At 34.7% G+C, this 25878-nt stretch overlaps 1 protein-coding gene across 2 annotated transcripts in view; it reads left to right on the top strand.

The window, feature by feature from the left end:
* The window catches only part of COL4A5 (collagen type IV alpha 5 chain), a 243291-nt gene that overhangs the window by 189415 nt on the left and 27998 nt on the right, over positions 1–25878 (top strand). For both annotated transcript variants that reach the window (XM_003935864.4, XM_074391651.1), the window contains exons 35-42: positions 147–245; positions 1609–1698; positions 2134–2273; positions 11931–12057; positions 20900–20980; positions 21900–21998; positions 22530–22580; positions 23675–23860. In XM_003935864.4, the coding sequence (XP_003935913.1) occupies positions 147–245; positions 1609–1698; positions 2134–2273; positions 11931–12057; positions 20900–20980; positions 21900–21998; positions 22530–22580; positions 23675–23860 (873 nt within the window). The remainder of the gene's footprint in view (positions 1–146; positions 246–1608; positions 1699–2133; positions 2274–11930; positions 12058–20899; positions 20981–21899; positions 21999–22529; positions 22581–23674; positions 23861–25878) is intronic.

Below are 25878 nucleotides of genomic sequence, written 5' to 3'. Positions count from 1 at the left end.
CAGTGGTAATAGCTCATACTATATCAGAATATCACCAGTTCCTCTAATTCACTTACAGTTTAATACTTGAGCAGCTTGCTTTGCCGAAGTTATTTCATGGATTAATAGTATCAGCCTAACTTGTCTCTTTTACTCATTCTTGGAAGGTATACCTGGAGTTTCAGGGCCAAAAGGTTATCAGGGTTTGCCTGGAGACCCAGGGCAACCTGGACTGAGTGGACAACCTGGATTACCAGGACCACCAGGTAAGTGTGACAGGCCATTTGTAGCAATTGCTTAGCTGACACTGAATCCTGGATAAATATTTTTCATGTTTGAAGATGCTGTGGATTTGGTCATGGTAATAAGCTTCGGTAGCTACTGAAATATGGAGCTCACTTTTGGCAAAAATATTGTCATTTGGCTCTCATTTCCGCAGTCGAGATTTATAGGATATTTTGCCTTATTTTTCAGTTTCTTCTTTTTGTGGCAGCAGGGTATACAGAGAATCAGAAGTGTGATCCAAGTAAGGTGTTGTGCTTTGTTTACATTCATTGTAAAGTATATAAATGAGACAATTATGCCATGGGAACCTGAATAATTCACCTTGTCCTGTTTTTTTTTGTTTGTTTTTGTTTTTTGCCTTTAGACAAGTCAGTCATTAAACCATATAAAACAGATTGCTATTGATTCTTTTTTTTAAATTTCTAATCATGAAAATTTCACAAATTTTCTTGGTAGTCAGTTAAACAGCATTAATGACTCTTAGAGTCAATTTTTTTTATTCCTAATAAAACTTTTTCTTGTTTCTTCTTAAGCCACTTTCTTTTAGTTTGTTTCCTAAGGAAATAAAGAGCAGCTGGTCCCCATTCTTATAAAGTCCCTCAAGTTCAGTTATTTGCTCTAGACTCCACACCACATGGCCTTGATGTGTTGGAAAGAAACTCCCTTCCTATCTCTCCCTCACATCTTCTGCATTCTTTTTTCCAAGTTGGAAGTCATTGTGAAAGACAAATATAAAAGGTTTAAAGCAATACAGTGGTCCTAGGAAAGCAACCTAGATGACATCACAGAGCTCAAGCACCTATGTGATAGGAAAAATGTAAAGAGTAGCCATGCCTGTTGGTGGTCACTGCCCAGCATCTTGCCACCATCTCTAATCTCTCCCTGGCCCTAATGTGTTGAACTGTATCATAGCAGGTTACCATCTTTTCTCTTCCTGATCTCGTATAATCAGGCTCTACATGAGAAGCCCATTTTTGAATTTTTTATAAAACAGACTTATTATATTCGATTTATCTGTGAAAATACATTAAGGTAGTTGTACATATACAACAAATAGTACTTCAGGTGATTGGAATTGTTTTAGGAAAAGAAACAAGATGTTCTGGTAACTTTTTAAAATTTTTTTAAAGAAAGGTTATATTAGGAGACCTTTATTACCATGGCTATATTGTAATATGTTCCCAAGGAGATGTTTTATGTTGGGTTATAGCTGTGGATCTTAATCACATACTAAGATTTAATCTGTCTAATACCATGTTTGCATTTAATTGCTAGCCAATCCATGAAACCAGACAACTCCAATATTGCTGTATTGTCTTAATTTTACCAATTTGACTTTTCTAGGTCCCAAAGGTAACCCTGGTCTCCCTGGACAGCCAGGACTTATAGGACCTCCTGGACTTAAAGGTTCCATCGGTGATATGGGTTTTCCAGGTGAGTGATGAAAATCTCCCAAATATTTAGTCCCATTAATGAAAAGTGGCTCGATTTCTTTTTTTTCTTTTTTTTTTTTTTTTTGGTTAGAAAAGAGACTGGTGTTGACAGAATCAGATTGAAACACTATCTGAGGTAATCAGTAGGTAGAGCTATCTTGTTGCACAAATATTTAAGATGGGAATTAAGGGACAATGTTTTAGAAACCTTATAAGTTAGAATTCGCAAACATATCTTCTCTCCAGCTATACTACTTTTTATTCAAACTTCCTTTAAATGTAAGCTTTTATATAATTCTGTTTGTTAGGCTCATTATTACATAACTCAGAATTTCCAGAGTTTTTAAAATACCTTTCTGCTTGGTCATATGCATATAAGATAAGCCACAAGTAAAGCATATTTTGTAAAATATTATATGTTACATATTTTAAACAGGGCCGCAGGGCGTGGAAGGGCCTCCTGGACCTCCTGGAGTCCCTGGACAACCTGGCTCCCCAGGATTACCTGGACAGAAAGGCGACAAAGGTGATCCTGGTATTTCAGGCATTGGTCTTCCAGGTCTTCCTGGTCCAAAGGTAATCACACTTAGGCATGTACTTGAGCAGATATGAATTATTTTAAATACTGTGCTCATTCTTAAGTTTTCATTAAACAAACTGAGGAAAGTTCATAGCCCTGAATGCCTACATCAAAAAGACTGAAAGAGCACCAACTAACATTTCTAAGGTCACACCACAAGGAACTAGAGAAACAAGAAAAAATCAAACCCAAACCCTGCGGAAGAAAGGAGATAACCAAGATCAGGGCAGAACTAAATAAAATTGAAAAAAACATACAAACAAAAAATACGAAAGATAAATGAAACAAAAATCTGGTTCTTTGAAAAGGTAAATAAAATTGATAGACCATTAGCAAGATTAACTAAGAAAAGAAGAGAGAAAATCCAAATGACCTCATTAAGAAATGGCACAGGAGATATTACAACTGACAACATTGAAATACAAAAGATTATTAATGGCTACTATGAACACCTTTATGGACATAAACTAGAAAACCTAGGAGAGTTGGCTAAATTCCTGGGAAAATACACACCTATAATCCCAGTACTTTGAGAGGCCAAGGTGGACAAATCACTTGAGGTCAGGATTTCGAGATCAGCCTGGCCAACATGGCAAAATCTCGTGTCTACTAAAAATACAAAAAAAAAAAAAAAAAAAAAAAATAGCCAGGCATGATGGCAGACACCTGTAATCCTAGCTACTCAGGACTAAGAAATGACACAGGAGATACTACAACTGACACAGGCGATATTACATTAGGAATATTACATTCCTATCTTAAATTAGGAATAATGAGATACTCTGAACTGTCAATTAACAAGCAGTGATAGCCGGGCGTGGTGGCTCAAGCCTGTAATCCCAGCACTTTGGGAGGCCGAGGTGGGTGGATCACGAGGTCAAGAGATCGAGACCATCCTGGTCAACATGGTGAAACCCTGTCTCTACTAAAAATACAAAAAAAATTAGCTGGGCATGGTGGCGCGTGCCTGTAATCCCAGCTACTCAGGACGCTGAGGCAGGGGAATTGCCTGAACCTGGGAGGCGGACGTTGCGGTGAGCCGAGATCGCGCCATTGCACTCCAGCCTGGGTAACAAGAGTGAAACTCCATCTCTTAAAAAAAAAAAAAAAAAACAAGCAGTAAGATTGAAATAGTAATTAAAAAATTACCAACAAAAAAAGTCCAGGACCAGATGAATTCACAGCAGAATTATACTAGACATTCAAAGAAGAATTTGTACCAATACTTTTGTCACAATTCCACAAGATAGAGAAAGAAAGAACCCTCCCTAATTAATTCTAGGAGGCCAGCATCACCCTAATACTGAATCCATGAAAGGACATAACCCAAAAATAAAACTGCAGACCAATATCCTTGATTATAATCAATGCTAAAATCCTTGACAAAATACCCACTAACTGAATCCAACAACATATCCAAAAGATAATCCACCATGATCAAGTGGGTTTCATACCAGGGATGCAGTGATGGTTTAACATATGCAAGTCAACAAATGTGATACACCACATAAACAGAATTAAAAATAAAAATCACATGATCATCCCTATAGATGCAGAAAAAGCATTCAACAAAATCCAGCATCACTTTACGGTTAAAACTCTCAGCAAAATTGGCGTATAAGGGATGATGTACCTCAATGTAATAAAGGTCATCTATGACAAAACCACAGCTAACATAATACTGAATGGGGAAAAGTTGAAAGCATTCCCTCTGAGTACTGGAACAAGACAAAGATCCCCACTTTCACCACTCCTCTTCAGTGTAGTACTGGAAGTCCTAGCTGGAGCAATCAGAGAAGAGAAAGAAATAAAACGCATTGAAATTGGTAAAGAGGAAGTCAAACTGTCGCTGCTTGCTGACGATATGATCGTTTATCTTGAAAACCCTAAATACTCCTCCAGAAAGCTTCTAGAACTGATAAAAGAATTAAGTAAAGTTTCTGGATACAAGATTAATGTACAGAAATCAGTAGCTTTTCTGTACACCAACAGCTACCAAGTGGAGAATCAAATCAAGAACTCAACCCCTTTTACAATAGCTGCAAAAAAATAAAATAGAATACTTAGGAATCTACCTAATCATGGAGATGAAAGACCTCTCTACAAGGAAAACCACAAGACACTGCTGAAAAAAATCACAGACAACAGAAACAAATGGAAACATATCCCATGCTCATGTAGTGGTAGAATCAATATTGTGAAAATGACCATACTGCCAAAAGCAATCTACAAATACAGTGCAGTCCCCATCAAAGTACCACTGTCATTCTTCACAGGATTAGAAAAAGCAATTCTAAACTTTATATGGAACCAAAAACAGTTCCCACATAACCAAAGCAGGACTAAGCAAAAAGAAAAAATCTGGAGGCATCATACTACCAGATTTCAAATTATACTATTAAGGCCATAGTCACCAAAACAAAATGGTACTGGAATAAAAATATGCACATAGACCAATGAAACAGAATATAGAACCCAGAAATGAACCGAAATACTTACAGCCAACAGGTCTTAGATAAAACAGACAAAAACATAAAGTGGGGAAAGGACACCCTTTTCAACAAATGGTGCTGGGTTATTTGGCTAGCCACATGTAGGAGAATGAAACTGGATGCTCATCTCTCACCTTATACAAAACTCAACTCAGAATGGATTAAGGACTTAAATCTAAAACCTGAAACTATAAAAAAATCTGGAAGATAACATTGGAAAAATCCTTCCAAACATTGGCTTAGGCAAGGATTTTATGACAAAAAGCCCAAAAACGAATGCAATACAAACAAAGATAAATAATTGGGACTTAATTAAACTAAAGAATTTTTTCTTTCCTTTTTTTTAAATTGTACTTTAGGTTCTGGGGTACATGTGCAGATCATGCAGGGTTGTTGCATAAGTGCATATATAACCAAGTAGTTTGCTGCCTCCATTCCCCTTCATCTATAGCCAGCATTTCTCCCCACGTTATCCCTCCCCACTCTCCGCACCTCCAACTGTCCCTCCCCTAGCCTCCCCCCCAACTGACCCCAATGTGTGATTCTCCTCTCCCTGAGTCCACATGTTCTCATTGTTTAACACCCGCCTATGAATGAGAACATGCAATGTTTGGTTTTCTGTTCTTGTGTCAGTTTGCTGAGAATGATGGTTTCCAGATTCATCCAAGTCCTTACAAAGGACACGAACTCATCCTTTTTTTATGACTGCATAGTATTCCGTAATGTACATGTGCCACATTTTCTTTGTCCAGTCTATCATCAATGGGCATTTGGGTTGGCTCCAGGTCTTTGCTATTGTAAACAGTGCCCCAATGAACATACATGTGCATGTGTCTTTATAATAGAACAGTTTATAATCCTTTGGGCATATACCCGGTAATACGATTGCTGGATCAAGTGGAATTTCTATTTCTAGATCCTTGAGGAATTGCCACACTGTCTTCCACAATGGTTGAACTAATTATACTCCCACAAACAGTGTAAAAGTGTTCCTATTTCTCCACATCCTCTCCAGCATCTGTTGTCTCCAGATTTTTTAATGATTGCCATTCTAACTGGCATCAGATTTGCATTTTGGAACAGTCAGCAAACAGACAACCCACAGACTGGAAGAAAATCTTCAAAATCTATACATCTGACCAAGGACTAATATCCAGAATCTAAGTGAACTCGGACAAATCAGTAAGAAAAAAACAAAAAATCCTATCAAAAAGTGGGCTAGAGACATGAATAGACAGTTCTCAAAATATACAAATGGCCAATAAACATATGAAACAATGCTCAACATCACTAATGATCAGAGAAATGCAAATCAAAACCACAATGTGATATCCCTTTACTTCTGCAAGGATGGCCATAATCAAAAAATCAAAAAGTGGTAGATGTTGATGTGGATGCTGTGATCAGGGAACACTTCTACTATTGGTGGGAATGTAAACTAGTACAGCCACTCTGGAAAACACTGCGCAGATTCCATAAAGAACTAAAAGTAGAACTACCATTTGATCCAGCAATCCCACTACTGTGTGTCTACTCAGAGGAAAAGATGTCATTATACAAAAAAAAAGATATTTGCACATGTATGTTTATTGCAACACAATTTTCAATTGTAAAATTGTGGAACCAATCCAAATGCCCATCAATAAAAGAACTGATAAATTTTGGTATGTATATATATCTCCACAATGGAACACTACTCAGCCATAAAAAGAAATAAGTTGGCTGGCACAGTAGCTCACGCCTGTAATTCCAGCACTTTGTGAGTCTGAGGCAGGTGTATTATGAGGTTAGGAGACTGAGACCATGCTGGCCAACATGGTGAAATCTAGTCTCTATTAAAAATACAAAAATTAGCTGGGTGTGGTGGTGCATGCCTGTAATCCCAGCTACTTGGGACACTAAAGCAGGAAAATAAATCACTTGAACCAGGAAGTCGGAGGTTGCAGTGAGTGGAGATCTGCCACTGCACTCCAGGCTGCTGACAGAGTGAGACTCTGTCTCAAAAAAAAAAAAAAAAAGGGAATAAGTTAACAGCATTTGCAGCAACCTGGATGAGTTTGGAGACTATTACTCTAAGTGAAGTGATCAGGAATGGAAAGCCAGACATCATATGTTCTCACTGGTATATGGGAGCTAAGCTATGAGGACACAAAGGCATGAGAATGTCACAGTGGACTTTGGGCACTTGTGAAGAAGAGTAGGAGGGAGGCAAGGGACAAAAGACTACAAATACGGTGCAGTGTATACTGCTTGGGTGATGGGTGTGCCAAAATCTCACAAATCACCACTAAAGAACTTACTCATGTAACCAAATACCACCTGTACCCCAATGACTTATGGAAAAATAACAAACAAACAAAAAGTGTACTATCCCATACAATGGAATATCATTTGACAATTTTTAAAAATGACATACTGGTATATGGTGTAACATGGATGAACCTTGAAAACATTATGGTAAGTGAAATAAGTAAGGCACAAAATAACCACATATTGTATGATTTCTTTCATATGAAATGTCCAGAATAGACAAATCTGTATAAAGAAAAGGCAGATTAGGTTTTGCCAGGGGTTAGAGGCAGCAAGAATGAGGAGTGGCTGCTAATATGTATAGCGTTTCCTCTAGGGGGTAATGACAATTTTCTAAACTTAGCTTGTGATGATGGTTGTACAACCCTATGAAGATACTGAAAACATTGAATTGTACACTTTAAGTGGATGAGTTGTATGATATATAAATTATATCTCAATAAAGTTATTTTTAAATGCACATTATTGAAAAATCTACAGTTTCTACTTATAACATGTAACGTTTTCAGTTGTCTTTAAATTACTGTCTTTATTATAGGTTTTTTTTTTTTTAGTTCTAGAATCCTGAGATTTGATGAACAAATGGGTGTTATTTACTTCACTAACTTTGGACACATTTTAAGTAATTGTATGTACTGTGATTACTAGGACTACACATGCTGTGCTGGTATGGAATAGCAAGATTTATGAATCATATTTTTCTTTAATGTTTCTTTAGTATTTTGAGCCACTTGTACGTTCATTGGGCTGATTTTGGAGCAATTTGCTATTATTGGGTGGTAAAGGATATATTATTGGATGGTAAAGGATAGTATAGAGCTCATTATCTTGTAAGTTTAGTTTATATTATTTTTCTCTAAGTTTATCATTACCTTAGACATACTGCTATTGAATTTCATGTGTTGGCTTTGGCCTGCTCAGGCAGCCTCGAGCCATTATTTGTCAGTTTGTTTCTGTTAGTTTAACATTTCACTACTTGGAAGAGCTAAATAACATGCAGATTTGAAGGTCTTATTGTATAACCCCTTTTCTGTATAATTAACTAGAATATTAATGGTTGCTCAATGGATGTAAAACTTCAGGTATGCAAAATGAGTAAGTTTTACAGATCTGTCATACAATATGGTACCTACAGTTAATAGTACGGTATCCTTCACCTTAAAATATGTCAAGAGGATAGATTTCATGTTAAGTGCTCTCACCACAACCCACACACACATGAAGAAATTATGGGAGGTGATGGATATGTTTAGTACTTTGTGCTTATGGTATCATGGGTATATGCATATACCCAAACTCAAAAATATGTATGCATTAATTATGTGCAACTTTATATATAAATTAATAAAGCTTTAACTTAAAGCTTTAAAAAGAGTATCTCTGCATGCACTTTTTAATTTCCTTTTTTTTAATATTCTCTGTTTAAAGTAGAACCTATTTATGGTTTTGTTCATGGTCTTTAATCTCAAAATATAGATGGGGTTGTAAAAACATTAACAGTTATGTGGGTACCATGACCTCCAACTGATGGACTACTGTTGTAATATTCTTCTTGTCATAAAGCAAGATATGATGTTAACTCCTTCTCCTCAAATATTTTCCATTTGTTGTTTTGTTCTTCCCCCTCAGTGGCAATGCTTCTTTAGTTTTACAATGGAATGCAAGAACAAAAATGATTAGCTTTCTTACCATCTTTGATGTCTTCTCTTCCATAAAGCGGGGCAAGCCTGTAAGTTTATTCTGAATCTTAGGTTATAGCATGGAATGGAGGAGAAGATGCTATTACTAAGACATAGTAGAGACTGATTATGATCCAAATACCATTAAATTGCAATTTGAATTTTAATAACAAAGAAGATATCAAATTGACTCCTTTTTCTAGGTGATACTACACAGTGACCTTGCAAGCAGTTCTAATATTAGGCATGTCTTTCAGTGTTACTGTAATCGTTAGATAGTTTCACAGTCGTAAATGTGATGCATTAGGTATGAGATATTTCTTTTTCAGAATTTTTAAATCAACTTTAAGTTCTGGGGTACATGTGCAGATCGTGCAGGTTTGTTATGTAGGTATACATGTGCCATGGTGGTTTGCTGCATCCATCTCCCCATCATCTGCATTAGGTGTTTCTCCTAATGTTATCCCTCCCTGATCCCCCCACCCACTGCTATCTCTCCCTTACCCCCCAAACCCCTGACAGACCCCAGTGGGTGATGTTCTCTGCCCTGCGTCCATGTGTTCTCATTGTTCAACACCCACATAAGAGTGAGAACATGCAGTGTTTGTTTTTTTGTTCTTGTGTCAGTTTGCTGAGAATGATGGTTTCCAGCTTCATCCATGTCCCTGCAAAGGACATGAACTCATCCTTTTTTATGGCTGCATAGTATTCCATGGTGTATATGTGCCACATTTTCGTTAGGGCTTGACATTAGAACAGATGTAGATGTAGATATTTGCAGCTGTGTATCTAAGTCATTCAAATCGTTTCTACCTAAAAGTGCAAATACATTTGAATTTTCCTTTCTCAGAGTCAGTTATATGATTTGTGTCCAATTTGTAGATTTGCTGAGCACTTTCTTCTTTAGCTCTTCTTTCTTACCTTTTTTGAAGCTCATTGTTTTCCCTGCATATGTGTGCATAATAAAAGGCTAAAGTTTAAGCTAGCAAATTTCAGGGTTTTTTTTTCAGAAGCCCTAATAAAATACTTGCTTTATTTTTAAACGGTACTTGGTTTGAAGGAGTAGAGCCATAAAAGTGATTGCGGAAACTGTACTGGGGGAAAGTACTGGCTGAACTTACAGATTGGACTTACAGTAGTGCCCCCTTACCAAGGAGGATGCATTCTGAGACCCCCATTGGATGCCTGAACCTGTGGATAATACTGAACCTTGTATATACTGTGTTTTTTTTTTTTTCCATCTGGTAACAGAGACAGCTACTAGTGACTCATAGACACATAGGTAGTGTTTACAGCATGGATATGCTGGGCAAAGGGATGGTTTAGATCTCAAGAAGAATGGAATGGGACAACATGAGATGTCATCATGCTCTACTCAGAATAGCATGCAATTCAAAACTTACAAATTATTTATTTCTCGAATTTTCTATGTAATATTTTCAGAACGCAGGTGACGGAAACCATGGATAACAAAACCATGGATAAAGAAGAATTGCTGTATTTTTAAAATTTAATGTACTTTAGTATCATAAATAATCCAGAGTTTGTCTTCTGCCTTTTAGATTTACTACTAGCAGATTATTGGAGTTTTTTTCTTGTATTTTTATTTTTGCATATACATTTAATTTGTTCATGAGTAACAAAAAGAATCATGAGAGTTTATTCAAAGGTTTCCCATGTAAATATCTAAGAGGGGACCAATTCAATCCAAAATGTAACAATAAACCTATTATGTGACTTAAAATGAGCTAGATATTTGATTTACAAGTTCAGAAAAAACACACATATTCCTAGCCCAAGATTCTTAATTTTTTAAACTAAAGGGATGTAAGAAAAAAATACTTTAGTTTAAAAAACTCTTACCATAATGCAGAAACATGAGTCACAAGTAGATCTTATTCACCTACAAGTGTATATATTAAGTGAGGAAGGAAGCATTCAGTAGGTGATGTTGAACACTAGCACTTTATTGTAAAGGTCATGATCTTCATGAGTAGAGCAGTAAACTCTGCAGTAGAGATTTAGAGTGAAAGTATATGTTGCCATTATTATTGGAAAAACTTATTTTAATTGTGAAAGTGGGTATGAATTCTTCTAAGTCACCGTTGGGGAAAAAAAAAACAAACATACTGCAAATATTCATTGAGCAAAAACGGTTTATATATATGTGAATTGTCTCTGACCCAAAAGAAACTTTCAAGGTAATTAAGGAGTTAAGACTTGCATATATGAAGCCATTATATACATGACAGAGTAAGAACCTTCCCTAACCTCTTAAGTAAGGTAAACTCTCTTTGTCCAGGAATGCTTCATGGAAGAAGTGAGTTTTTCTTTCCTTGTTAAGAGACTGTCATCCAGGCTGGCCTGCAGTGGCACAATCACGGGTCAATATAGCCTTGACCTCCTTAACTCAAGCCATCCTCCCACCTCAGTCTCCTGGGACTATAGGCACGCACCACCACACCCAGCTAATCTTTATATTTTTTGTAGAGACAGAGCATCATCCTTTGTTGCATAGGCTGGTATTAACTTCCTGGGCTCAAGCAATCCTCCAACCTTGGCTTCCCAAAGTGCTAGAGCCACAACACTCAGCCAGAAGTGGGATTTGAGACACCCACCAAAGAATTGATAGACTTCCTTGTGTTACAGTGAAAATCACCTTTTTCAGTAGAACCTTCTATAGCTTTTGGTTGACATGCTTATTGGAAGCAATGAATTGCATTGTGGCACAGCAGGGTTGATAAACACAGGCTCTGAAGTCAGACTGTTTGAATCCAAATTTGGATTTCACCACTTACTAGCTCTGTCAGTATAACATGGGGATAATAACAGTGTCTTCTTAATACGGTTGTTAAGGATTAATGAGAATAATACCCCTACATACTGTGAGAATAGAGAGCTATGTAGTCTGATTTGTTTTGGTTCAAGTCCCATTTCTGCCACTTACTAAAACTTTAGGCACTTGGCTTCTCAAGATTCAGTTTTCTCATTTATGAATGTAAATGATGATGCCTAACTCACAGGACTATTGTGATGATTGAATGAAGCAATTTATATCAAGCACTTACTGGAGTGCCTGACATATAATAAAAGCTCTATAAATATTATTATGTTATGATACCATCTAAGTCATGTAGAGACTTCAGTGTTATCTTTTTATTTATGTTTTCAGGGTGAGCCTGGTCTGCCTGGATACCCAGGGAACCCTGGTATCAAAGGTTCTGTGGGAGATCCTGGTTTGCCTGGATTACCAGGAACCCCTGGAGCAAAAGGACAACCAGGCCTTCCTGGATTCCCAGGTAAATTTTCTTCTCTTAAGTGCTTCCTTCTTTCCTTCCTTATCTACTCCAATCAGTATCACAGAGCAGCTTCTTTGTCAGACTTGCTTTTTATTTTCCAATCAGATACTGACTAGCAACATAATCTCCAACTATCTCTTTACCTTTTCTTTGTCCAAATTTATATCTGTATTAAATGAGAATAAATATTGACTCAGTAGGACAATATCCTGTGGGCATAGAGACTATTTGGTGGAGCATTTTTCAATCTTTGACTGCCGGCCACAAATCAATTAAGAACTCTTGCTATTTTTGTAGGTAATAATATATACTTCCAAACCTCTGCCTACAGCTGATTCTCTTAGAAAGGTGTGCACAGACATACAGCTGGTAGCAGTTAGTAGAACAATCATACAGTTCCTTCAAATGGCAAGGACTGAGTCACTCAAGTAAGAGATCTTAGCATTGTAGTCAATTATGTAGCCTGAACTAGATTATTATAGTACCTGCTTTTTAGGGTTGAATTTATTTTTTGTTTGTTTTTTGAATTACACAGTGGTGTGGATGAATGACTCTTTTTTATTCAAGTGAAGCATACGTATAGTAAAGTATACTTAAGAATATAGACGAGTTTTTACCTAAGTATATATATCTATGAATTGACCATGTGTATCAAGATATGAAATAGTTTATTCATCCCATGAAGTTTACCCATGCCCCTCCGCACCCCCCTACCCTGAGGTAACCACTACTATGACTTCTATTACCATCAGTTAATTTTGCATGTTATTGAAATTCATATAAGTGAAATCATACAGCGATCCTTGTATCTGGCTTTTTTCAGTCATCATTATGTCTAAAACATTCATTTATTTTGTTATACATGTTAGTAGTTTGATCTTTATCATTGCTATATAATATTCCATTGAAAAATATACCACAGTCAATTACACATTCTCCTGTTGATGGACTTTTGGGTTGTTTCCAGTTTGGGACTATTATTTTAAAAAATGCTATTAACATTCTTTTACATATCTTTTGGTAAACACATACATTGATTTCTCTTAGACAAAAACTTAGTAGTAGAAATGCTGAATCACAGGGTAGGTATACATTGAACTTCCGTAAATGCTGCCAAACAGTTTTCCGATGTGGTTTGTAAATTACAGTTTCAACAGCAATGTAGGAAATGTCAGTTCTCCGATTGCCCATGTCCTCACCATCACTGCATAGTGTTGGTCTTCATTTTATCTGTTTTGGTGAGTATATAGAAGCATCTTATTGAGGTTTGAATTTACATTTTCCTAATGAATAATAGTATTAATCAGCTTTTTATTATGCTTTTGCCTATTTGGATAGCATCTTTTTGAAGTTTCTTCTCAAGTACTTTTGTTCATTTTTTATTGAATTGTCAGTCCCTTTTCAAATTGATTCAGAGCCATTCTTGATATACTCAAGATATGAGTCCCTTGTCAGATACATATATTGAAGTATGTTCTCTGTCTCATATTTGCCTTTCCTAATGCTGCTGTTGTGTAATGAACAAAAGTTATTAATTTTAATAAAATCCAGAGTATCAATCTTTCCTTTCATGGATAGTGAGTTTTCTTTATTAAATTCAATAAGTATTTGTCTATTTGAGGTTATGGAAATAATCTCCTAATTTTTATAACACATTTAATGTTTAAACTTTCATATTTGGCTTATGATCTATCTCAAATAAAAATATTTTTACAGTGTCAGGTAGGGGTCAAAGTTCATTTTTCTTTCCAGCACAGTTATCCAATTGTTTGCTACACTGCTTTTTTTTTTTTTTTTTTTTTAAAGAACCTAAACGTATCCAGTCACTCCTTTGTCAGAAAGTCAAATGACTATATATGTGGTGGGTTATTTCTATACTCCGTATTCTGTTCCAATGGTATATTTTCTATTTCTGGTTTAACATGACACTGAATTACTGTAAATTTATATTAAGCCTTGAAAAATGGTAGGTTTGTTTCAGTTTTTTAAAGCTTGCCTTGGCTATTCTAAGTCTTTTGCAGGGGAAATCAGTTTATCAATTTTCATTTAAAGTATCTGTAGGGATTTTTAAGTTTGCAGTAAATCTCTAGGTAAGGTAGAGGATAATTGATATTTTGACAATATTCAACCTTCCAATAAAATGGACATGTTATCTATCCATTTATGTGGATATTGGATTTAATTTAACAATATGCTGTACTTTTCATTTTTTAAATCTTGAACATATTTTGTTAAATTTATCTCTAGAAATTTGATGCTTTCTGGTGGCATTTAAATGGTACTGCTTTTCCTAGTTCATCTTCCAGTTGTTTCTTGGAAGTATATAGAACTAATTGACTTAGGAATATTGAAATTGTATATAAGAAAATTGTTGATTTCACTTATTAAAATGCTGAGTTTATAGATTTTTTAATTAAAATATAACCTCAGGTATTTCTATTTCTTGTTTTTCATTTCTTTATACCTTTTATTTGTTTTTCATGCTTAATTGAACCGGTTAGGACCTACAATATAATGTTTAATACAAGTGGTTATAGCTGACATCATTATCTTTTTTCTAAACTCCAAGGGAGAATGCTCTTTTTCCATTAAACGTAATGTTAGTGCCAGGGTTTTTGTACACATATTTTATTAAATTAAGGAAATCTCTTTCTATTCCTACTATAATGAGAATTTTTATAAATAATGGATTTGAGTTTTATCAAATTCTTTTTCTGAATCTACAGAGATGATAATGTGTTTTATTCTCCTTTACCCTTGATATAGTGAATTACACTGTTTGATAGTTTATGTCAAAACAACCCTGCATTCTTGGGATAAACTCCCAGATGATCATGCTGTATAAAATTATATTTAAGTATTATTGGACTGGATTTGCTGTTTTTTAAAAATTATATATGGCCATGAGTGTTATTGGCCTAAGATTTTCTTTTCACATAGTGTCTTTGTCAATGTTTTAGTATAGGGATTTGCTTGCCTCATGAGCTTAGTATAACTTAGTACAGTATAACTTTTTCTATATAATTTTTATTTTTACCTGTCTGTATATTTAAAATATGTCTCTTAGGAATAAACATACATTTATATCTTGCTTCTTTTCCAGTACAACAATCTTTGCCACTTATTTGGAGTGTTTAGTCTTTTTATATTTAATGCATATTGTTAAGTTTGGATTTTAGTCTGCCACATTGCTATGTGTTTTATGATCCTCCTTTGTACCTGATTTCCTCTTATAATTGGGTTCATCAGATATGCTATGGTATTCCATTCTGTCTCCTCTATTAACTTTTATCTCTATTGGCTTTTAAGCTCTCCCTCTTTCTACTGTTTTTAAATGATTGCTCCCAAGATTTCAGTGTGCACTCATAATTTAACATATTCTGCATTAAATTAATATTATGTGACTTCACGTATAACATAAGATTCTTACAAGAGTATAATTTTATTTACATATAATGTTCTTTTGTGTGACTGTGTTCATATATTTTATATGATTATTATATAGGTAACAAATTTTACAATTAATTTCTATTACTATTGCTTTAAACAGTCTCTTCTAAATAATTTAGTATGAGAAACAAAACCAATTTTCATGTTTACCTACATATTTACATTTCTAATGTTCTACCCTCCTGTGTAGCAGACTTCTATTTGGTATCATTCCCTAAAGCCTGATGTTCTTCCACTGTCATTTATTGTAAAGTGATTTTGCTGGTGACAGATTCTCTCACCTTTAATTAATCTGCAATTGTCTTTGTTTTAGTTTCATTTTAAATAAATACTGGATATAGAAATCTGTTTTTGATATTTGTTGCCTTTAGCACTTTAAATATTTCTTTCACTGTCTTTTGGTCTCCATTTTTCCTGATAATAACACATCAATTATTTTTGTTGTTTTGCTTGCTTATGTCTGTTTTTTCTCTGGATACATTTGAGGTTTTCTCTCTGTAATTCGTTTTCAATAGTTTCTTTTTGTCGTGGTTAGTTATGGTTGTATTTATTTTGCCCTGTATTCATTGATATCCCTGGATCTGTAGGGTTGTTATTTTTTAATAACTTTGGAAAATCTCAGCTGTCATTTCTTAAATACAGTCCTGTGTCGCACAATGACATTTTGGTCAACAACAAACCACGTTTATGGTGGTGGTCCCATATGATTTTCATAGAACTGAAAATTTCCTATCACCTAGTGATGTCATAGCCATAGTAACATTGTATCACAACTCATTCCTCATGCGTTTGTGGTGATGCTGCTGTAAACAAACCTATTGCACTGCCAGTCATATAAAAGTATAGCCCATATAATTATGTATGATACGTTATACATGATAATGATAATAAATGACTATGTTACTGGTTTATGTATTTTTTACACTGTACTTCATATTGTTATTTTAGAGTGTACTCTTTCTACTTATAAAAGTAAACTGTGAAACAGCCTCAGACAGGTCCGCCAGGAAGTATGCCAGAAGAAGTCATTGTTATCATAGGAGATGACAGTTCCATGTGTATTATTGTCCCTGAAGACCCTGCAGTGGGATAAGATGTGGAGGTGGAAGACAGTGATATTGATGATCCTGACTCTGTGTAGGCCTAGGCTAATGTGTGTGTTTGCATCCTAGTTTTTAGCCAAAAAAACAGCTTAAAAAGATTTAAAAAAAAAATTGTAGCAATAGGAAAAAAAGCTTACAAAATAAGGATATAAAGAAAATATCTTTGTATAGTTGCATAACGTGTTTGTATTTTAAGCTGAGTATTATGATTACAAAATAGCCAGAAAGTTAAAACAAAAGTTTATAATCTTAAAAAGTTACGGTAAGATAAGGTTAATATATTATTAAAGAAAGAAAAATATTTGTTAATTTAGTGTGGCCTAAGTATATTGTGTTTTAAAAAGCCTACTCTAGTGTACAGTATTGTCCTAGGCCTTTGCATTCATTCGCTACTCACTCACTGACTCACCCAGTACAACTTTCAGTCCCGTAAGCTCCATTCATGGTAAGTGCCCTGTACAAGTGTACCATTTTTTATTGTTTATATTGTATTTTTACTGTACTGTCTCTAGGTTTAGATATACAAATACTTAACATTGTATTATAATTGCCTACAGGATGCAGTACAGTTACATGCTATATAGATTTGTAGCCTGGGAGCAATAGGCTCCACTCTATGACCTAATACCATCAGGTTTGTATAAATAGACTTTATATGTTTGCACAATGACAAAATAGCCCAACAACTCATTTCTTAGAACACATCCCAGTTGTTAAGTGACACACAACTGTATTTCTTCTATCATATTTTCTTCTCTTCTTTTAAAATGCATTGACACGCATATTAGATTACTTGATGCTGTATCACAGGTCACTCAGGCTCCAGCTATATTTTCCATCTTTATTCTCTCTGAGCTTTAATTTGGATGATTATTATCCAATACCTTCAAGTTTACTGCTTTTTAATGTGTTCAATATTCTGTTAATCTCCACAAAAATTTTAATTTCCATTTGGTTCTTTTAAGAGTTACTGTATTTTTCCAGAAATTCCCTAATTTTCACCCATTATATACATTTTGCCTATAGATTCTTTAACACATTTTTATAGCTATTTTAAAGATCTTTTCAGTTTGTTCCAATATTTCAGATATCCATGGGTCTATTCTATTGGTAGTTTTGTTTTTTTGAATAAGGCCCACATATTCAAGTTTCTTCAAATTTGCTAATTTTTCATCTATGCTGAATGCTGTGGATAGTATAGTATAAAGATTCTGAATTCTATTAAATTTCTTGAATAATGTTGAATATTGTTCTAGCTGGCAGTTCAATTCCTGATATCAACTTGATCTTGCAGTGATGGAGTTTTAGATTTTGTTTTATCAGGGCTATTTCCAGTGGCCTTTGTCTTATGTGTATCCCTTGGACTTGGCATATGTGCTTTACTCTTAATATGTGGCTTTTCTGGGGTCATTTCCTTAAACAAATTATTTAGTATTTCTTACAGTGAAGTCTGTTAGCAACAAATTGTCTTGGCTGCCATTCATTAGAAAACATATCCATTGTGTTTTCATTTGGTATTGAGTTATATAGTAGACAGAATTCTAAGATCTCTGCACCAGGATGTCTGGCCCCTATTTATTCAGTCAAAAACCAATCTAGGTACTGCAAGAGGAAGGCTTTTTCAGTTGTGATTAAACTCCCAAATTAGTCAATCTTAGGATATGGAGATATTCTGGATGGGCCTAATCTAATCACATGAACTGTTTAAAAGCAGAGCAATTTCTCCAAGTGGTGGTGGTAGAAGAATTCAGAGAGATTCAAAGCATTAGTGGGATTACACATAAGAGAGGGTCTCCATTGCTTAGATGGAGAAAGCCCATGAAATGCAAATGCCAGTGGCCCTCCGGACCCGAGAATGGTTTCCAGTAGCTAGTTAGCAAGGAAACTTGGAACTTACTCTTGTTTCCCCAAGGAACTAAATTTAGCCAACAACCTGAATGAGCCTGGAAGTGCATCTTTCCCCATAACATCCAGATAAGAGCCTAGCCAGATCAATACCTTAATTTTTGGCTTTATACTAAGCAGAGAATCCAGCTTAGCTGTGCCCAAAATATTACCTACAGAAATGGTGAGATAATAAATAGGTATTGTTTTAAGTCATTAAGTTTGGGGTAATTTGTTACATAGCAATATAAAATTAATGCACTACTCTTTTGGTGATTATTTTTTACTTTCCTCCTAAATATGCCTGTTACTGTTTATTTTAGGGTCTTTGAATAGTTGCTTTTTGTATTTTGTCAAGTTTTTCATTATAATCAGTGAGAAAAAGAGGCTGTAGTGGGCTTGCTCTGTCTTGGCTTGCCTCAAAAGTGTTTAGCGGTAAATTTAAGAAAATATTTGTATGGTATATTCACTGAAAACTATAAAATCTGCTATGGGAAACTTTTAAATACAAAAATAAATGAAGAGATAGATCATACTTATGGAATGGAAAATCAAAATTGTTAGGAAGCCCTTATCCTTGGTAAACTAATGCAGAAACAGAAAACCAAGTACTACATGTTCTTATTCATATGTGGGAGCTGAACAATGAGAACACATGGACACAAGGAGGGAAACAACACACACTGACCTGTGGAGGTCGGAGTGGGGTGTGCGTCCGTGGGGAGAGAAAGCATCAGGAAAAATAGCTAATGCATGCTGGCCTTGATTCTTAGGTGATGGGTTGATAGGTGCAGCAAACCACCATGACACATGTTTACCTATGTAACAAACCTGCACATCCTGCACTTGTACCCCAGAGCTTAAAATAACAATAAAAGAAATTTTAGAAATAGATGCCAGTTGTCTCTAAAGTCATCCATAGATTTAAAGTGATTCCAATTAATAACCCAACAACCTTTTTTTGGTAACAGTTGGCAAATGGATTCTAAAACGTGTATGGGAATGAAAGGGACATATCCAAAACAATATTGAAAAAATGAAAACTAGTTGGAAGACTTAACACTAGTTGATTTCAAGATGTGCAATAATTAAGAATATATGGTACTTGATAAGCATTGAGAAATAGATCAATGAAACAGAATATGGAGGATTAAAAAAGACTCATATAGTAAATTGACTTTTGATAAAGGTATCAAATAAATGTATTAGGGAAAGCAAATTCTTTTCAACAAATGGCCCTGAGACAGCTAGATATTCATATGGGGGAAAAAACAAAACTTATTTCATACGTTACATGGTACAGAAAAAAATTGTTTTTAATTGGATCTTAGTCTGAACATAAAAGCTAAAACCATAAAGCTTTTAGAGGAAAATAGATAGATATTTTCATGACTTGGCATAGGCAGATTTTCTTAGGTTACGAAAAGCAGTAACTGTAAAAGAAAAAAACTGATACATTAAACTTAAAATTTTAAACTTCTTTTTATTAAAAGACACCACAGGAAAATAAATGGGAAAGCCACAGACAAAGAGAAAATATTTCCAAAACATATACCTGAAAAATGACTGATGTCTAGGATATGTAGAAAAACTTCAGCAGCTCCATAATAACAAGACATATTATACAATTTTGAAAAAATAGAGAAAACTTTGAGCAGATATTCCACTAAAGAGGATATATGAGTGGCCAATCAGCATATGAAAAGGTGATCAGTGTCATTAGTCATCAGAGACACGCAAATTAAAAGCACAACAAAGTAGCTCTACATACTTACCAGAATGTCTATCATTACAGCTACTGCTATCATCACAAAGGTTGTGCCAGTATCTGGAACAACTGGAATTTCTACAGGTTGTTCTGAGTGTGAAATGGTTTGGCAGTTTTTAAATAAAATACAACATATTCCTACTCTTTGACCCAGCAATTCCACCTCTTGTTATTTACCTAAGATAAATTAAGGCAGAGGTCTACAAAAACACCTGTTCAGAAATATTCATAGCAACTTTATTTATGATAGGCAAAAGCAGGAAATAAAACAGATGTTTATAAATAGGAAAATGGATATTTGTAATAGCGAAAACCTGTCAATAAACCAAAAGTCCAGCAACAGGAATGGATTTTTTAAATTACGGTATATTCATTTAATGGAGTCCTATAAATTCTACCAGTATAATTTGGTGATAGTTGTTTTTATGTTTATGAATATATAATAATGGCAACTTCAGGATAAATGAATTTAAAACATAAAATTATTGTTAAAAATACGCAGCAAACACCAGCACCTTTTGGGTTTCTTTTTGTCTTCACTGTTTCTATATTAGCACTATAAATTGTAAGTTTGAATTGTAGCTCTTAAAGCAATGTGGTTTTTTTTTTTATTTTTAAATTGAGTTCTTTACTTTAGGAACCCCAGGCCCTCCTGGACCAAAAGGTATCAGTGGCCCTCCTGGGAACCCTGGCCTTCCAGGACAACCTGGTCCTGTAGGTAAGCATGAAAAATAGAGTTTGCTGTTCTAAAAAACTAATGTCTATCATATTCAGTTTGGGAAAGTCAAATCATATTGAGCTGTGAACATTTTCAATAAAAGGAAATATGGTATCATTCACTTAACACTGTGTATTAGGTACAGCATGAATAACTCTTAATAAAAAGTACTTAAAATTGGCCAGGCAAGGTGGCTCAAGCCTGAAATCCCAACACTTTGGGAAGCCGAGGTGGGAGGATCACTTGAGGTCAGGAGCTTGAGACCAGTTTGGCCAACATGGTAATACCCCATCTCTATTAAAAATACAGAATATTAGCTGGGCATGGTGGTGGGCTCCTGTAATCCCAGCTACTCGGGAGGCTGAGGCACTATTATCGCTTGAACCCAAGGGATAGAGGTTGTAGTGAGCCAAGATCACACCACTTCACTCCAGGCTAGGTGACAAAGCAAGACCCTCAAAAAAAAAAAGTACTTAAAGTTATCATTATGTGACCTTGTTTTCTAGGCCCACTTTTTCCAGGGAGAGTTAATTCTAGTGTCCTATAATAGAAACTTTGATTTTTTTAGGATGGCAGGCTGTAGTGATTTTGTTTGTTGATTGATTTCTAAAGTTAAGAACTTCTCTTGGCCCCATATGAGGCCTATAATGTACCCTACTATGCTTCGCACCTTACTCTCTTAGATATTCTGAAACTATATTAAAATGAAGAACTTCAAAGGTTTTAGATGTTGAATGACTATTGCTTATTTTCATTATCCTCCTTCATATTTTTATGCTTCATTTTTATAATATTTTGTGATCCAAAGGAGTGTTGCAAAAGCACCTTGGGTCTTTTGGAGAGAGAAGGGAGCATATGGAAGTAAAAGGGAGTTGGAAATTGGGAAACTGGATATAACCTGCTGTACTCTATTTTTTAGGTGGTGGAGGTCGTCCTGGGCAACCAGGGCCTCCAGGTGAAAAAGGCAAACCCGGTCAAGATGGTATTCCTGGACCAGCTGGACAGAAGGGTGAACCAGGTACTGTATTGTTTTCATTTTTCCTATTTTTCTAATTTCTTCCTTGTTGACTTTAACTGGCCTTTTTATTATCCACAGTGAAATTGTATCTTCTTTCTTACTTTCTATGCTACCACACACTTTCCTCTTCCTAGTTACTATCTTTCTCTTCATCCTAAGAATATTAGTTCATGTATCTTGATTAAGTTGCCTCCCTCTTACAAAAAACTCCAAATCTTTTTTTGTCTAATTTTTTATATCATAAAAAAGTTACCTAGCTTTTGCAAATTTCTCTGTGGTATACTATGCAATTGATACTTCATTTATATTTTTTCATGTAAAGATATATTGAACATTCATCACAAATAGAATATATGTTTAGATAGTTTTCTCATGTTAGAATTATAGTTCTATGTTGGAAATAAATCTTCTGCATGTCTCATGTAATATACATTGTTGCACTTAATGAAAACCTCAATGATCTAAACATAATTTGGCCTTGTTTCCATTATTATTATCCCCTTGAGATTTTTTTGTTTTGTACTCTGACAGGTCAACCGGGCTTTGGAAACCCAGGACCCCCTGGACTTCCAGGACTTTCTGGTAAACCTTATTAAAACATGCTAAATCAATCTATAGAATGAGAATATTTCCAAATACATCTATTTTTCCATCTCCACCATTTACTATCATAAAATGCATATAAGAACCCAGAAAATCCAAAAGCTAGTGTTATACGTTAAAACATTTATTATTTAGCAACTTAGTTTAAGGAGTTGTGTTAAATAGAAATGTATCTTTAAGGAAATTTACATGTAGATATCTCTTCATTAAATGCATAAATGCCGAGGAAATGATAAAGAGAGAAGGCAAAATTATAGGAAGATAAGAAAGTCTGTAGATATATATCAATAATAAAAATGTTTCTTGAAAGTTCAGTCTTAATATATGTTTTGCATATTTGGATGGATACGTGTACACTCAATCTACCTACCATCCTTCTCTTTTGCTTACTCTTACTGTGAGCACCAAATAGTAGGACTAAATGTATATACAGATATGTATGGTTATGTTCTGAAATGACTGCTAGCCATTCTCAAACCATACACATTATCTCCTGAAAAGTCACTTAGATATCTTTCCCATGACAGCAACGTGTAAATTATTATTTTTAAATGTCACTGTTATATTGCTTTTAAAAGTGTCAGAGGTAGAGGAAAAATGTTGTGAACAACTTTGCTAGACAGTGATTATAAATATTGGGTAGAATGGTGTTAGGAGACACATAACAACCAGTAAAGAGCCATATCTTTCATTAGGCTCAAAATTAGGCTCAAAATATTTGCTTTAGAAATTTCCTCCATCCATCTTGAAACTATATTTAAAGATACTTTATACTTTTTTTCTCATAGCTATTAGTCATGTGATCATTGCTCCTTCTTAACACAAAGGATACCTTTTAGGATGAAAGCTATTATTGTTTCTACATTTCTATATATACTCTAATAAATGCTTACAAATACATATATTTAGTAGGAAGAATGGTGTTCTGGATGGGTTTGGGATTTGGTAGGAAATAGAGATGACTCCTGTTAATTCCATTACTTGCCCTAATATGTGTGACTAGCTAACCTTATAGGCAAGCCTGTAACTCAGTATTATTTAACATATCCTCTAATTACACTTTACTTTCATAGGCCAAAAGGGTGATGGAGGATTACCTGGGATTCCAGGAAATCCTGGCCTCCCAGGTCCAAAGGGCGAACCAGGCTTTCATGGTTTCCCTGGTGTTCAGGGTCCTCCAGGCCCTCCTGGTTCTCCGGGTCCAGCTCTGGAAGGACCTAAAGGCAACCCTGGGCCACAAGGTCCTCCTGGGAGACCAGGTATGTCAATGAGTGGTAGGAGAATGGTTTATTTATTAGTCCATGTATTTCATTTTGCTGGCAGGTTATTCAGTCTTTAAGACTTTAGAATTTTTCCAGTGCATTGTAGGATGTTAAAAAAAGATACTTTAGAATTTGTAATATAAGAACTTCTTACAAGTAAATAGCTTGGTTCATAGCTAACTCCATCTATTTCCATGGTTCTAATAATTTGCTTTAGTAATGCATTTTATCATTTACGTAGATGAAGTAAAACCACTTGGAGAATAAAGGAAATGATGGTTTTATTAGTCTTGTTACTAAAAGGTAAAACTATACTGTTAACCTGTCAGCAAAATGCTGTCTGCGTTTTTAAATGTGAGCTTCTCAGCATGTCATCACAGAAATCATTTTAGTGATCACCCAATAGATGCTTGTGGTCCATACCAAAAGTATTGCTATGGTTCTGTCATATGATCAGCAAATCTCACCAGGCACAATAAAAAAAAAATTATCTTCCATAGGAACTAGGCAATCAAATTTATCTCCAGCATCACAGCATGATCAAATTGACTAGTGATCTTTTCATACCAACCTGATGTCTATACCTCATTTGTCTTGCGTTCACTGCTCTAGTAGTCTCAATTTTGCATCCAGTGTTCACTTTTTCATTTTGTATCTGTGCTGTGCCATTTTGTTTTACTAATTTTGGAAATGCTCATTTTCATCCTGGATTAATGTCGCTGAGCCTAGTCACTGGTGATAGGTTATTAACAGATTTTGAGAACTGATATACAAATTTTACATTTCTGGTCATTGAAAACTTGAAAGTAAATGTACTTTTATTCTTTGAAAGTCACTGACATTATAAAAATGCATTTCAAAATGAAAAATTTCATTTATATTACAGTAAAATCTAAGGTGATTGGAGTTCATTTTAATTAGATGTTCTAAAAACATGAATTAAATGGGATCACATACTGTGTTCAGAGGATCATTTTCAAAACCAAATTTTATCTGATCTGATGTAATCTGATGGAAAGTATTATTTAAAGTTTTATGTTTGTTTACTATTGAAGAAAACCAGTGAAAATCTCCTCAGCCATGTTAACTCTCTTGCATGTAATGTAGAGAATTGAAGCAAGTATCTTGCTTGGTTTTGCATGCAGTAATTCAAATAAACCAAACTATTATCCCTTTTATATTTTAATCATCACTGTGGTTATTCATTCTCACTGGTAATGAATGAGTAATGAGCTCACTTTTGAGCATTACTTTGAAATATATTGGTATGAAGCCATTAGTCACAAAGATGCCTTAAAATTGCATTTTTAAAAGAAATAATAATGAAAGTAGAATACACACCTGATGAGTGTTTGTGACTTCTCAATTTATTTAATAAACTATAAATTAAAACTGAGTTGTAAACCCTATTGCTCTTAGAATTGATTGTTCCTAGTCTGAGCTCATAGTAATAATTACGATAAAAATAAATTTTGGCCTTTAAAAATATACCACAGTGTGCTGTTTTCATTTTAGTGTTGTCGCTAAGTGGTGATAATTTGGTTTATATACAGATGCATGAATGTGAACTTTCAGAGTATTCTTTTATTGAATTAAGTTTTAACTTGAAAGTATTTAGTGTAATGCTTTTTAGTTTCTTGATATTTCTAACAATTTTGCTATTTTTCCTTTTTGTCAATGATGACATTGGGCCTTGGTGAACTTTGATCCCTATCCAGGTCCTACAGGTTAGATCCTTAACTCCAAAGTAGTAACTGCATGAAGTTTGAAATTTTCTTATGTATTTATATAAATATATTTATATATTTGTGTGTGTATAAATATATATACAAATATGTGTATATGTATGTATATGTGTATATTTATCTACACACACCTGTACCTAATGTTTTAAAGTGTTTGAATGTATTTTAAAAGCATATATGCCAATTCAATTCTTACGTAATGACTTATCTCTTCAAGTTTTCGGGAACTTGTAGAACCCAGTGTTTCTGTCTATTGGAAAGACCCAAAAT

This window comes from Saimiri boliviensis, chromosome X, assembly GCF_048565385.1.
Source record: "Saimiri boliviensis isolate mSaiBol1 chromosome X, mSaiBol1.pri, whole genome shotgun sequence".
NCBI classification, from domain to species: Eukaryota; Metazoa; Chordata; class Mammalia; order Primates; family Cebidae; genus Saimiri; species Saimiri boliviensis.
The sequence above is the reverse complement of the archived record's forward strand: the minus strand, read 5'-3'. Positions and strand labels throughout refer to the sequence as shown.